The sequence below is a fragment of the Zea mays genome, chromosome 1, assembly GCF_902167145.1.
Source record: "Zea mays cultivar B73 chromosome 1, Zm-B73-REFERENCE-NAM-5.0, whole genome shotgun sequence".
Classification (NCBI taxonomy): Eukaryota; Viridiplantae; Streptophyta; class Magnoliopsida; order Poales; family Poaceae; genus Zea; species Zea mays.
This window is the reverse complement of record NC_050096.1, coordinates 74,019,432-74,033,912: the sequence shown is the minus strand read 5'-3', so window position 1 is coordinate 74,033,912 and position 14,481 is coordinate 74,019,432. Positions and strand designations below refer to the sequence as shown.

General features: G+C 51.6%; 2 protein-coding genes across 3 annotated transcripts; both read left to right on the top strand.

The window, feature by feature from the left end:
- The first annotated feature begins 3,451 nt into the window (after positions 1–3,451).
- Positions 3,452–6,618, top strand: LOC100283729 (uncharacterized). Of its 2 annotated transcripts, NM_001156628.2 has the most exons (4): positions 3,452–3,551; positions 4,091–4,149; positions 4,815–5,081; positions 6,264–6,618. In NM_001156628.2, exons 3-4 carry the CDS (start codon positions 4,836–4,838, stop codon positions 6,336–6,338), a joined length of 321 nt encoding a protein of 106 aa, NP_001150100.1. In that variant the 5' UTR covers positions 3,452–3,551; positions 4,091–4,149; positions 4,815–4,835; the 3' UTR covers positions 6,339–6,618. The 2 variants fall into 2 exon arrangements, with proteins under 2 accessions (NP_001150100.1, NP_001348284.1); NM_001361355.1 differs by lacking the exon at positions 4,091–4,149 and having other exon boundaries at positions 3,455–3,551; positions 6,264–6,600.
- A 2,338-nt stretch (positions 6,619–8,956) lies between these two features.
- On the top strand, positions 8,957–11,038 carry LOC103636404 (cytochrome P450 78A5). Its single transcript, XM_008658763.4, has 2 exons — positions 8,957–9,962; positions 10,162–11,038. Exons 1-2 carry the CDS (start codon positions 9,018–9,020, stop codon positions 10,762–10,764), a joined length of 1,548 nt encoding a protein of 515 aa, XP_008656985.1. The 5' UTR covers positions 8,957–9,017; the 3' UTR covers positions 10,765–11,038.
- Positions 11,039–14,481: the final 3,443 nt, after the last annotated feature.

The following is a 14,481-nucleotide window of genomic DNA, read 5'->3' as shown; positions in this document are numbered from 1 at the left end:
TCCCCCTGGATTCGCCGGCCCTCGGTGGTTGATGGCTCCGGCATCGCGCGGAGAAGCATCGCTGCGGCAGCCAGGTTTTGGCCGACGCCACTAGATGCGGGTGGCGACCTGACCCTGGCGTCGTCGGCGACGCAGTGCTGGAAACCCAGGGGCAGATGACGTATTTCTCCGGCCGGGGGTTGGCCCACCCATGCCTGCCCGACGTCCCGGCGGATCGGCTCAAGCGCCCCTGCTCCCTCGTCGAACCTGGCCTGCGCCCCGCGGATTTGCTCGAGCTGTGGGTCATGGCCCCCCGCCTGAACGGGGACCACAGCTAGCTCCCGTGGGATGTCGACGCGGGGCACTGGCCTAGGGAGATCACCGTCCTCCGGCATGCCGAGATGATTGCCTTCGGAGGGACCCCCTAGATCAACGTGGAAACATTCGTGGCTTGGGCCGCAGTCCTCGTCGCCGAGGCTGCGACTACCGTCGGAACAGTTGGAAAGACAGTAGTCACATGCGGTCATGAAGTCCCGCATGGCACTGGGGTTGCCAAGTCCAGAGAAATCCCAACAGATGCTGGGCCCGTCGTCTTCCTCGGACCCAGAGGGCCCGTAGGTCGAGACGTCCGTCAGCCGGTCCCAAGGCGACCGCATGCGAAACCCCAGAGGGTTTGGACTCGCCTTTACGAGAGAGTCCGCCAAAGCGAGGTCGCTAGGCGGGTTGAGGCTGAATCCAAATGACGTAGGATGGGAATCGGTCGATACCTTTTGGTCGACGAGCGGCGATGAAGTCACTCGGGGACTGACTGCACCGTCGTCTCAGGTGCGAGGGTGACGTCCAGCAAGCTCTCCGCGAGCGCGCTGGCGTCGTCCGCTTGCTCGGGATGGGCGTGTCGCGGGGAGACGGCGCTCGTCTTCGACTCAGGCGCGAAGTCGATACCCGGTGTGCCCCTTGTTGGGGTGCCGGCGCTGTCGGCTCGCTCAACAGCCAACGAGGCGCTGCCTCCTGCTTGGCCTTGGTCGCCCTGCCTTCCCCTCCGTCGACGGGGGAAAGGGCAGGATGAGCTCGAAGGTCGTTCTTCCACCACGAGGGGAAGACGTCGTCGATTCCGTCGCTGGCGGGCGGGTCGTCGGCCGCCATTGTCGTCATCGCGCGGCGGTGGAAGGAGTATCATGTCGTAGCCGCCGTGGAGGGACATGAACTCAAGACTCCCGAAACGGAGCACCGTCCCGGGTTGGAGAGGTTGTTGGAGACTGCCCATCTGGAGCTTGACGGGAAGCTGTTCGTCAACACGCAGCAGGCCCCTACCTGGCGCGCCAACTGTCGGCGTTTCGAGACCGGGGGGTCCCTGGGCCGACGAGTGAGTGTCGCCGCGTGCCCCAGCCCAGATGGGTCGAGCGCGAGGGCGAGCGAGAAGGGGGGAGAGCGAGGCGGCCGGAGACCGGCGTGAGAGAGGTGGGAATCCCGCGGCCTTCGTGTTCGTCCCGCGCCTAGGTCGGGTGCGCTTGCAGTAGGGGGTTACAAGCGTCCACGCGGGAGAGGGAGCGAGCGGCCCCAAGCGAGCGCCTGTCTCGTCCTCGTCCCCGCGCGGCCAACCTCCTCTAAGAGGGCCCTGGTCCTTCCTTTTATAGGCGTAAGGAGAGGATCCAGGTGTACAATGGGGGGTGTAGCAGAGTGCTACGTGTCTAGCGGGGGAGAGCTAGCGCCCTAAGTACATGACGTCGTGGCAGCCGGAGAGATTTTGGCACCCAGCTGGTGTGATGTCGTGGCCGTCGGAGGAGCGATGGAGCCTGGCGGAGGGACAGCTGTCGGAGCGGTTGGGTCCTTGTTGACGTCTTCTTGCTTCCGTAAGGGGGCTGAGAGCCGCCGTCGTCACAGAGAATGTGGGGCGCCATCATTGCCTATCTGGAGGAGCTAGCCAGATGGGACGCCGGTCTGGTTCCCCGTGGCCTGAGTCAGCTCGGGGTAGGGTGATGATGGCGCCTCCTGTTGACGTGGCTGGCCTGCGCCCTAGGTTGGGCGATGCGGAGGCTCCTCCGAAGCCGAGGTCGAGTCTGTCTTCCGTGGCCGAGGCCGAGTCCGAGCCCCTGGGTCGGGCGAGGCGGAGGTCGTCGGCTGAGGCTAGGGCGGAGTCCGAGCCCTGGGGTCGGGCGAAGCGGAGTTCGTCGTCTTCCGGGACTTAGCCCGAGTCCGAGCCCTGGGTCGGGCGGAGCGGAGTTCGCCGTCTTCCGGGACTTAGCCCGAGTCCGAGCCCTGGGTCGGGCGGAGCGGAGTTCGCCGTCTTCCGGGACTTAGCCCGAGTCCGAGCCCTGGGTCGGGCGGAGCGAAGTTCGCCGTCTTCCGGGACTTAGCCCGAGTCCGAGCCCTGGGTCGGGCGGAGCGGAGTTCGCCGTCTTCCGGGACTTAGCCCGAGTCCGAGCCCTGGGTCGGGCGGAGCGGAGTTTCCTATGGTGCCTCCGGCGGGGCCTGACTGCCTGTCAGCCTCACTCTGTCAAATGGCACCGCAGTCGGAGTGGCGCAGGCGGCGCTGTCCTTCTGTCAGGCCGGTCAGTGGAGCGGCAAAGTGACGGCGGTCACTTCGGCTCTGCCGGGGGGCGCGCGTCAGGATAAAGGTGTCAGGCCACCTTTGCATTAAATGTTCCTGCGACTTGGTCGGTCGGTGCGGCGATTTAGTTAGGGTTGCTTCTTAGCGAAGGCAGGGCCTCGAGCGAGCCGGAAATATGTTCGCCGTTGGAGGGGGGCCTCGGGCGAGACGGAAATCCTCCGGGGTCGGCTGCCCTTGTCCGAGGCTAGGCTCGAGCGAGGCGTGATCGAGTCGCTGAATGGACTGATCCCTGACTTAGTCGCACCCTCAGGCCTTTGCAGCTTTATGCTGATGGGGGTTACCAGCTGAGAATTAGGAGTCTTGAGGGTACCCCTAATTATGGTCCCCGACAGTATATTATATAATTTTATAGATAGTTCGTTTGTTCCTTAGCGTTTCATAATAGATATATTACAATTCATAATTTAGATTACTTATAATGATGAATACTATCTATATATTTCATATTTATATACTAATAATTCACTATGTAATGCAATTATATATATCAGGTGTGGCTCGTGAGACTCGTGTGGCTCGTGAGCCGAGTCTGTCTCCAAGCTTGTGAATGATCGAGCCAAGCTGAGCCGAGCTCGATCAGCCACCGAGCTGCACCGAGCCGAGCTCGTTTCCAGCCTTACCAAGCAGGAGAATTGCATTGTGCGTGTTTTTTTTTGAAAAAGAAAACGTTATGCGTTTCCGGCCGTAGTAGCCGGTAGGGAGTATCGATCGAGCGTCTCCTTCACGCGGGCGCCCGGTCCCATCTCCACCGTCAATGGTGAGATCGGACGGCCAGCTAGAGGTGCTGAGCCCATCCATCCCGGGGTCCAGGGCCCACCGTCTCCTTTTTCTATACAAAACCATCCGCAGGCTTCCGTTCGGCCTCCATTTCGACTTTCGAGCGCAGAAACGAGAGGGCCGGAGCAGCCGCAGTCCCGGCGATCCCGCCGCCGGTCGCCCTCATACTTCCTCGTCACTGCCTTCGGTAAGGCCCCCTCCTCTGCCCGCTCTACCCTCGGGTCGTCGTCTCGTTTCCCTGCCCCGATTTGCGCCCCAAGCTCCTGAATATACCCGCGGCGTTGGATCCGCGTCCATTCCTGCCTTCCGAGCGTCCGCTCCATGTCGGTAGACGCGGATCTGTTGACCTTTGTGAGCCACTGTCGTCGATCCGCAGGGTTTCACCTCCCTAGGGCCCAGGCTGCCGCGGTTGCGCTGCGTGCATTTGGTTCTTCGGAGGCATGCTGTCCGCTTAGGGCGAGTTTGGGAGCCACAAAACTGAAGGGGATTGGAGGAGCTAGAATCCCCTTCTTATTCAATTAAATAAGAAGGGGATTCTAGCCCCTCCAATCACCTTCGGTTTTGTGGCTTCCAAACTAGACCTTAGATTCTTCAGAGAAAGATGTAGATCCGTCGTGCATTGTGGCCTTTGGTGGTTGATCCGTCGGTTTGTTTCGTTTCATGTTGTTTCTTGGCTAGACCTAATTGTTTAGTGAACCTCGTATCACGGGATGCATGTCTTCCCAGATGGTACCCGTTTGCGTGTGAGCTTGCAAAATCCTGGGCTTGGTCATCTTTCTTCAGAGGTGAGATGCGCCACTTGCGTTTTTTTTCTTCTATAGTTCACCATAATTGTACGAGGACTTGTCATATATTACTGGGCAGAGTTAATTGAAGACGTTTTCTTTCCCTTGATTGTTCTATAAATCTGTTTAGTTTTACATTTGTTGGTCAATCAGTTATCTGCACAAACATCTAACTTAGGGGCAACGACTGTTTGTTGTGCAAACAAGTCTCAGGTGCAAGCAAGTGAGCGAGCCTCGTGGGCCTATATATCGTGATCCTGAGCATCAGTTTTCTGCACAAACATCTAACTTTAGAAGGGAATCAGTTTCTCTCTGAGTAAAAGTATATCTGGAAGATGGGTTCGTTACATACTTAATAAAGTTGTTACCAGGATTCCATGTCAGATCCAGATATGTTTTGCTATTTTCAATCTGTTTGCACTTACAGTACCTAATAAAGTTTAATAGAGTTTATTCTGTAAAAACTATATCTTCTCTGTTTTGCCCTTTGGAGAACTGTATCCTTACCAACTGTTGGTGGTAGATCCATACAGACATTGGTATTTTCAGAACTTTTCTATAGATACTTAAAATTAGTTTGATTTGCATTGTCTCTCTTGTTCCTTTGTACAATGTGTGTTGAAAACTTGAAATAATGCTTGATACCTGATTAAATCCTTGTATAGTTTCTCTTTCCAACAATCAAGATGAGCCGTGGCGGTAGCGCGGGTGGTGGTCAAAGTTCTCTGGGTTACCTCTTTGGAAGCGGTGAGCCCCCCAAACCAGCAGTGGCACCAGCTGTAAGTGCTCCACCTGCTGCTGCAGGTGCTCCACCTGCTGAGAAACCACCTGCTGCAAAGCCTGATGGCACCAGTCAGATTGCTGCTGGGGTTACCAGCCAAACCAATAACTACCACAGGGCCGACGGTCAGAACACCGGAAACTTCCTTACGGTATGCCAGTTCACGTTCTTTAACTTTCACATAAGACTTCTTTTACATATTTAGTGTTAACATTGTCCATATACTCCCTCCATATATGATTTAGAAGTCGTTCTGGGATTTGTACTAGTTTGCACAAAGGAAGACGCCGTGAGGTTGTATGCATGGTTTGAGATTCATTTGCCCCTATATTCGTTCACACGAGTGATGCTCATTTAAGCACCTCTGCTAGAGACGCGCATGCTACCGTGGCCGTTTTAATTGATCACGCCCGGTCTCCAACGTGCCATGCAACCAGCAAAAAAAAAATTAGCACAAAAAACACCGGTTACGAGGACGTTGAACCTGGGACCTCTAGCATCTGCCACCTCTAAAAGCCTGCAACAACAAATCGATGCACAATATTTTGGTGATCACAGTACACCGCAGCCCTATTTAACAAGGGTAAATAGGGAAAACTCCACCCTAATTAATCACTCATTGGTATGCACAATCATGTCATAAATGACCTCTAAATCATATATGGAGGGAGTATATGCTTAGAAATGATGTCATATTTTGTGGGATGTTTAGATTAGGTATAATCATGTTACGAGAAAACGTCATGGCAGTCTGTCTGCATTGTCACATAATGTATGCAATTGTTCTTACGACCCGTTTAAACCATGTTGTTGGAAAGACTTCCAATCATGTATGTTGCTTTTAAAATTGTACCGAGTCTTGATTGTTGTGGGGTTGGTGACCTGTTGTTGCTACATCCTGAAGTCTTGAATGCTTGGGCTACAATCATGAGCCATGTACCATTTTATCATCAACACCAAATGTTAACACATTGATCGTGCCAAGAGAAATTAAATGCCCTCAAGAAATTAGTCAGACCATGTCTTTCCATAAACTTGACCAGAACTCGCTGAACCAAATATTCCCATAGTTCTGCCATGATGCAGAATCTGGTAGGGCAATGCAATGACACAAATTGTGAATACCAAATTATGAATCCTATATTCCTATTGCTGTTTCAAAACTACAGATTCATATGAAACAATGATGCGAATTGAATATATATAACAGAGAAAAAGTGGTCACTCCTGGGAAACAAAAACTTGTTTATTCATTTACCACTTATATGCCATGGAACTGTGTCATACTAATTCTTGAACCTGGATGGTTTTGTTTGTTTGCGGATGATTGCAGGACCGTCCTTCGACCAAGGTCCACGCTGCTCCTGGCGGTGGCTCTTCCCTGGGATACCTGTTTGGTGGCAACTGATGCCGCTCACCAAGCTATCACCCCCCACTGTCGCCGCATGCTTTTTCTGAATCGTGAACAGCCGTTGTCATTTCATGTGTACCCAAACCTCCCGTCCCGCGTGGGCCCGTAAGCTGCGCCTAGATTTCAGGGCTAATCGTGTGCCTGAACCCTCATCATAAGTCGTCTCTGTACCCAGCTTCTCGTTTCGTTTGCACCCGTGATGGTATGGTTTGGTTGTTGCCCGCTGGACCTATCTATTCTTTGCATTTTTCCTTTGAAATGTATCCTTGCCCATTTCGATGCGTCCGGTGAAGTGTTCTTGCATACTTTATTACTCGCCTGACAGCACTTGAGTACAGCGTCGTGCCTGGCTGGCCTTCTGCAGTGGCTTCGGCTCATGCTGAAGCTCCGCCAAATGGTCATCGAAGAAGCCGTTCTGGCTTGAAGATTGGTCTGAATGACTGGATCTGCTTGACTGTTATGCTGCTGAGGAACAGGAGCCGCAAAAAAAAAAACGAATTAAGTACAACAAAACTGTCAACAGGGATAACGAATTAACTACGACAAAACTATCAACAGGGATATTTACTAAATGTTCTTCAAACTGGCTTTAGAGGCTAGAGGTGTAGCCAAGGGGATGTTTGTTTGTGATTATAATTTGTCTATATTATATAATCTAATAAATTTATTTTAAATTAGTTGTTAGTTTAATATTTATTGGATTATATAATCTGAATAGATTATAATTCTAGACAAACACCCCTAAAGGTCTGTTTGGTTATCCCCAATTCAACCTTCGGAACAATTCCATTTAGAATGATAGTTTAATTTATATAGTAATTGATTATCTAGAACAGTTCCTGGTCTCGTTTCGATGTAACCGAACATGCCCTAAATGTTTTCCAAAATAGCTTTAGAGACCATTTTGTTAAAACAACTTGTAGATGGTACGCTCCATATTCCACAAGGCCGGTGATAGCGGCTAGAAAAAAAATTGTTGCTCCTTCCCAAAACATGAGTTATATTAGTTTTTATAAAGTTAATATACCTCAAATTATAAGTTATTTTAACCTTTTTTAAATCAAAGCATCTTAAGTTTAATCAAATTCGAATAATAAAACAATAATATATATAATATTAAATAAATATCATTAATTTGTCATTAATTATATATAGTATATCTATTCAATGTTATAAATATTATAATATCATTCTATGATTTTAACCGACAAATTTGAGATGCTTTGATTCCTTAGAAAAAACAAAATGGTTTATAATCTAAAACGGAGTGAGCCTGTGGCTTGATTGCAAATGTGGTCGTGGAAAGCCGTCGGCCGATCGGTCCCCGTCCGTATTCTCTTGCATCGTTGCGTGCGATGGAAAGGCTACTAGTGAGAGCTGTTGGAGCGGCGGGCGGCGGAAGTCTAGCTACGGGGTCCCCGCCGTCGGCGCAAGTACCGCGCGTGTAGGTGGCGGCGGCGCAGACGCACTTTATACACGGGCGGGACGGGGACCGGGGACGAGGACTAGCCAGGGAGGCCGCGCCGCGCCGCCGCGGCCTGCAGTCGCCTGGCGCTCGTCTGTCCGTGTCCGGTACCCCCACCTGCAGCCTGCAGTATATATTAGCAGCAAGTTTAAATTTCAGCGGCCTCACGGTTAACGCTAATAATAACCGCCACGCCGTCGAACGAAATGTGATCGCAGGCGAGTAATTTGTCACTGATAGTGGCCTGCTGCGGCCAGGCAGCGATTCCTCGAACTCGAAGCACTTGCTGAATCCAACCATTCTCTCTCGAATCTTCCTACTCGTACTTTTCATATGTAAAATCAATACCTCTTTATTCTTCGTATTTCACTTCGTCTCTAACTAGTCTCCATATTCAGCTCTCCTATACACTTCAACTCAGTTATTTGACTTTTTACATAAGTTTTTAGAGTTTTTAAAAATACTACATTATTTGTGTAATGCAATACACATTGTTTTTAGTTAATTAAACTAAAAAAAAAATAATTTCCTAGTTAAAATCACTGATTAATGAAAAAGATGAGATTAGAGCTTTCCCTAACAGAGAAATATTTAGGGCTCATCAGCGACCAGACATACATTGGATTCACGCGGGAAAGGTCGAGTGAACCGTTGGACACTGTCTTAGGGCATGTACAATCTTTAACCATCGAATCGGTTTTCTAAGTATGGCATCAATTTATTATTCTTGTTTAAGTATATATATAGAAATAACGGTAGATTGTCTTTATGTCATTACAGACCAGATTTTGTTGAATTTGTGATTTCATCTAACATATTCTTTTATTCTTAGAACCAAAAAGTATATAATATTTCTTTATAAATTACAAAAACTAAAGTTTTAGTTTTAGTGTACAATATATGCGATAACCGTCGCCTAAAAAGCTAAAATTAGTACCAGCAGAATTTAAAAGAGTCCCATTCTTTTTACGAGAACTTCTCGTTAAAAGCTGAACGCCAGTTGCAAAAGCGGCTACATTCTCTCCTTTAATCAGGGAATCAGTACAATGCGTTTCCATTTCTCCTCCAGCCGTTACTAGTGTCATGCTCTCAGCACACTGGTCTGCTCGTCTGCCTCCTTTGCCTTCCTCTATTTAAACCCTCTCCGCCCCCCCGACCCAAAACCCACACCATCCAGCCTTCCCACCTCCCTCCCCCACCACGCCGTCGTCATGGACGCCACCCTCAGCACCACGACCACCCAGGACTCCCTACTCTTCCTCCTCCCTTCAGCCGCCACCTTGCTCTCCCCGCTCCTGACCGTGCTCCTCGTAGCCGTCTCGCTGCTCTGGCTCTTCCCGGGCGGGCCCGCGTGGGCGTTCGTTTCCAGGTCCCGCGCGACGCCGCCGGGCGCGCCGGGCCTGGTCACCGCGCTCGCGGGCCCCGCGGCGCACCGCGCCCTCGCGTCGCTGTCCCGGTCCCTGCCCGGCGGCGCCGCGCTGTCGGCCTTCTCCGTCGGCCTCACGCGCCTCGTCGTAGCGAGCCAGCCGGACACTGCGCGGGAGCTCCTGGCCAGCGCCGCCTTCGCCGACCGCCCCGTGAAGGACGCGGCGCGGGGGCTCCTCTTCCACCGCGCCATGGGCTTTGCCCCGTCGGGCGACTACTGGCGCGCGCTGCGGCGCATCAGCTCCGCGTACCTCTTCAGCCCGCGCAGCGTGGCCGCGGCGGGCCCGCGCCGCGCCGCCATCGGCGAGCGCATGCTGCGGGACCTCCTCTCGGGCGCGGCCGGACGAGAGGTCGTCATGCGGCGCGTGCTCCACGCGGCATCCCTGGACCACGTCATGGCCACCGTGTTCGGCGCGCGCTACGACGCCGCCAGCCCGGAGGGCGCGGAGCTGGAGGAGATGGTGAAGGAAGGGTACGACCTGCTCGGCATGTTCAACTGGGGTGACCACCTGCCGCTGCTCAGGTGGCTGGACCTGCAGGGCGTCAGGAGGCGGTGCAGGAGCCTGGTGGGCAGAGTCAACGTGTTCGTGGCCAGGATCATCGAAGAGCACAGGCACAAGAAGGACGACGCCATTGGAGAGCCGGCCGCCGCCGGAGACTTCGTCGACGTCTTGCTGGGACTGGATGGCGAGGAGAAGCTGTCGGACTCCGACATGATCGCTGTCCTCTGGGTAAGAAATAAGGAACACCGAACACTTTCATACGGTACCAAGAACAGCTGCTGACATTCATGGACATGTCATTTCGTAGCATGGATCGATCAGCTACGAAATGCGCACTGCGCGCATGTACGTGTCGATGCTCAGCTCGGCGCATGCTCGTGTACTCGTTTCGTTTGTTTCTTCAAACAGTAACACAATACACGCGCAGGAGATGATCTTTCGAGGGACCGACACGGTGGCGATCCTGCTGGAGTGGGTGATGGCGCGGATGGTGCTGCACCCGGGCATCCAGTCCAAGGCGCAGGCGGAGCTGGACGCCGTGGTGGGCCGCGGCCGCGCCGTTTGCGACGCCGACGTGGCCCGCCTGCCCTACCTGCAGCGCGTCGTGAAGGAGACGCTCCGCGTGCACCCGCCGGGTCCGCTGCTCTCGTGGGCGCGCCTGGCCGTGCGCGACGCGGTGGTCGGCGGCCACGTGGTCCCCGCGGGCACCACGGCCATGGTCAACATGTGGGCCATCGCGCACGACCCCGCGGTGTGGCCGGAGCCCTCCGCGTTCCGGCCCGAGCGGTTCGAGGAGGAGGACGTGAGCGTGCTGGGCGGCGACCTCCGCCTCGCGCCCTTCGGCGCCGGCCGGCGCGTGTGCCCCGGCAAGACGCTGGCGCTCGCCACCGTCCACCTCTGGCTCGCGCAGCTGCTGCACCGCTTCCGGTGGGCGCCGGCCGACGGCCGCGGCGTCGACCTGGCGGAGCGCCTCGGCATGTCCCTGGAGATGGAGAAGCCCCTCGTGTGCAAGCCCACGCCGAGGTGGTGAATGGCGATCGCTAGAGCGAAAGCGCAACTACGCTACGCATGGCGCGCCATCGAGTTCCATGCAAAACTATATTATTATACTACTATTACTAGCGTTTCATATTTTGCACTTGTGGTTTTGTCTACGTTAATTACCGTTCGCGATCGATGGAACTGAGTGAAGTGTGCACAGCATACTCCATTGCTAGAAAGAGGACGAGATATGTGAAAACGCCTGATGGCTGATGGCAAATTATATGGAGAGCATGTTTCAGTATTACAAAACTGTTCCTTTACTGCGTGCTTGATGATGATATGTACTCCCTCCGTTTCTTTTTATTTGTCGCTGGATAGTGTAAAATTGCACTATCCAGCGACAAATAAAAAGAAACGGAGGGAGTATATCCTTTTCCATTTGGTTGTTACCTATGAACGTGCATAGAAAGTCGTTCATTATCTGAAAAATCACCTGTGAAGAAGTCTTCCAAACTACTGCCGTGCATCCACCAGTAGACTCTCAAGAGTCGGTCTGATGTTGCTTTAGGGGATGTTGGTGTGAGCTTCAGAACTAGCCATTTATGACCAATTTTAATAGATCTAAAATATACTCATCTCCAGTAGAGTTGCCAAAAATTATGTTAACGCCTTTTTTTTGTCAAACACTAATGTTCTCTCTAGATACAGCTCACAGGGAGTCGAGACCTTGGGGACCTCTCTGTGATGTGCCAGACGGTTCGTGATAGGTTGCCAGACCGTCCGTGGTAGGGTAGCGAACCGTCCGTGATGACGTAGAGAGCTCTCGGGTGAACCTAGATCTCGCCTTCCGGAAGGGGACCCCATCTGAGATGAGAGATGTATGGTTGCTTTGTGATCGGTAGGCTAACCAAAGCGTCTCTAGACGACGTAGAGCCAAAGAGAGGTGAACTCAATTGATCGTATCCAAGGATGGAGGTTTGTACCCTTTCCTAGATATTTCCCAAAGGATTACCCTGTAATTAGTTGGATGGGCACGCGTGATAGGGGTGGAGCTCTGGACCCATTCTTAGACTCTTCCCAATAGATTACCCTCTGATTAGTTGGATTACCCCATGATTAGCTGGATGAGCACGCACGATAGGGGTGGAGGAATAGATTATCCTCTGATTAGTTGGATGGACATGGACACGCACGGGATAAGTATTGTTGCCTGAATTAATCTAATTGTGAACACAAGATTAACTAGTCTCTTGTGGTTCGGGTTGATGATGAGTGATTGTCGATGGGTAGTACTCTACGGTAGTCAGTGGGTTGACCAGAGTGTGAGATTCTGTATGTGCAACCGTGTTGGTCGGCTTGTGGTGTGCAGGTGTGGAGCACATGGACGATGACTGAGGTGAAGGTCATGTGGGCTCGTGCTGATGGACTAGGAATAGTGAAAGACGAGTGCTGGGCCTTGGCTGACGGACCGGAGTAGCCGGGTGACCAGCTGTGGTCTCTGACACTGGGACACGAACTCACGTGAGGATGTGGTGGAGCAAGCTACGTTGCCAGCGCGGTCAAGGACTAACGTGACACGTGCCTAGGACGTGGGGGGACGCTTACGCGGTGCGATACTCACGACGTTTGGTGGTTTGGGTCTCAAAACCACCCAGCGGTACGGATGGCGGGTTTTGCTGAGTTTGGGCCTCAAAACTCAGCGCGACGGTTTCGAAGGGAACCGGTGGCAGCACATGGCATCACAGCGAATGGTACGTCAACACGAATCAACTTCGTGTGGAGCGCGTGTTCTTCGGATCGAAAACCTAGGAGTTGATCCATTTCGCCCCGGTGAAGTGGATAGGCTCTTTGTAAATAGGGGTAATTTAGAAAATAGAAATAATCCTTTATAAATGGAGGGGAGGGCTGATGTTACAACCATCTCTTGTTGTCATTTGTTTTAGACTTCATATTTTAGAGCTCCTAGTTTTATCTCTAGATAGACACATGTTGAGCCGAGAGATCCACAATGATTGCGCGGTCGACCGTTACGCTGGCGGCCGTTGGCTCACCGGACAGTCCAGTGAATTATAGCCGTACGCCGCCAAATTTTCCCGAGAGCAGCCTGTTCACCGTAGTTCATCCTGGCGCACCAGACGGTGTGCCAGACTGAGCTGAGTCTTGGCTGTACCAAGCCAAGTTTTTTGCATCTCTTTTCTTTTCTTCTTTTCTCTGTTTCTAGCACTTAGACAAATATATTAGTACACAAAAACCAATGTACTAAGTCTAGAAACATACCTTACTTTGATTATCACTTCTCTCTTTATTTAGCACATGAGAGCTTATTTAAATGTGTTGGGCACTTAATCACCAAAACATAATAGAAATTGCCCAAGGGCACATTTCCCTTTCAATCTCCCCCTTTTTGGTGATCTATGCTAACACATCAAAAAGCAATGCAAACATGCAACATCGATTCAAATTGAAGACCAAATTGTTTTTGACTCTAATTTGGCATATTTGGATCATTCTTTGCAACCACTTGGTTTGTTTTTGCAAATCAAAATCATTTTCCTATCTCTAAGTCAAACACACATGTTTAGGCACAAAGAGAGATATTCCAATTGAAAAATTGATCGAGTGCCAAAAACTCCCCCTTTTTCCCATAATCATATATTCTCCCCACAAGAGACCAAATTTTGCAATAATAGTATTTTGGACAAATCAAAAATTCTAACTCTACTATTTTCAAAATTCTCAAGTGGTAGCTGATCCATTTGCTTTGGCCTTAATTTATCCCCCTTTGGCATTAATGAAAGGGAAATATGCCCTTGGGCCATTTCTAAGTATTTTGGTGATTGAGTGCCAACACAAGTGGACTTATGTTAATCTAGGCAAAATGATGGACAAAGTGCAAATCAAGTGAAAAGGTATGTTTCTAAGACTTAGTACATTGTTTTGGAGACTAATGTATTGTGTCTAAGTGCTGGAAACAGGAGAAATCAAGTTGGAAAAGAGATGGCTTTGTTCAGCCAAAGACAGCTCGGTCTGGGTGCACCGGACTGTCCGGTGGTGCACCGGACAGTGTCCAGTGGTGCACCAGACAGTGTCCGGTGCGCCAGGCCGGAGTCTGTCAGCTGGCTGCTCTCGGGAAGCAATTAACGGTGTACTACTATAAATCACCGGACTATCCGGTGAGCCAACAGTCAGCCGGGCCAACGGTCAGCCGCGGAATCCGCGCGCGACGCGTGGCAGAGCCAACGGTCAGAAGGGGGCACCGGACTGTCCGGTGCGCCAACGGCTAGGAATCTGCAACGGTCGGCTTCACCAAATAAGGAAAGAGATCCGCACCGGACAGTGTCCGGTGGTGCACCGGACTGTCCGGTGCACCAGGCGACAGAAGGCAAGAATTGCCTTCTTGAAATGCTCTCAACGGCTCCTAGCTGCCTTGGGGCTATAAAAGGGACCCCCTAGGCGCATGGAGGATAACACCAAGCAACCTTTGAGCATTTTTGATCACTCACACTTCATTCTTGCGCACTTGTTCGACATTCTTAGTGATTTGAGCTCTGTTCTAGTGAGAACCTCGAGATATTGTCTTGAGCTCAAATCTTGGTCTTGTGTGTGCGTATTTGCTGTGGATTTGAGTGTGTTGCTTCCCTCCCTTACTCTTGTGCTTCATATTGATCCTTATTGTAAGGGCGAGAGACTCCAAGTTGTGGAGATTCCTCGCAAACGGGAAAAGAGCAAAGTAAAGAAGAACACCGTGGTATTCAAGTTGATC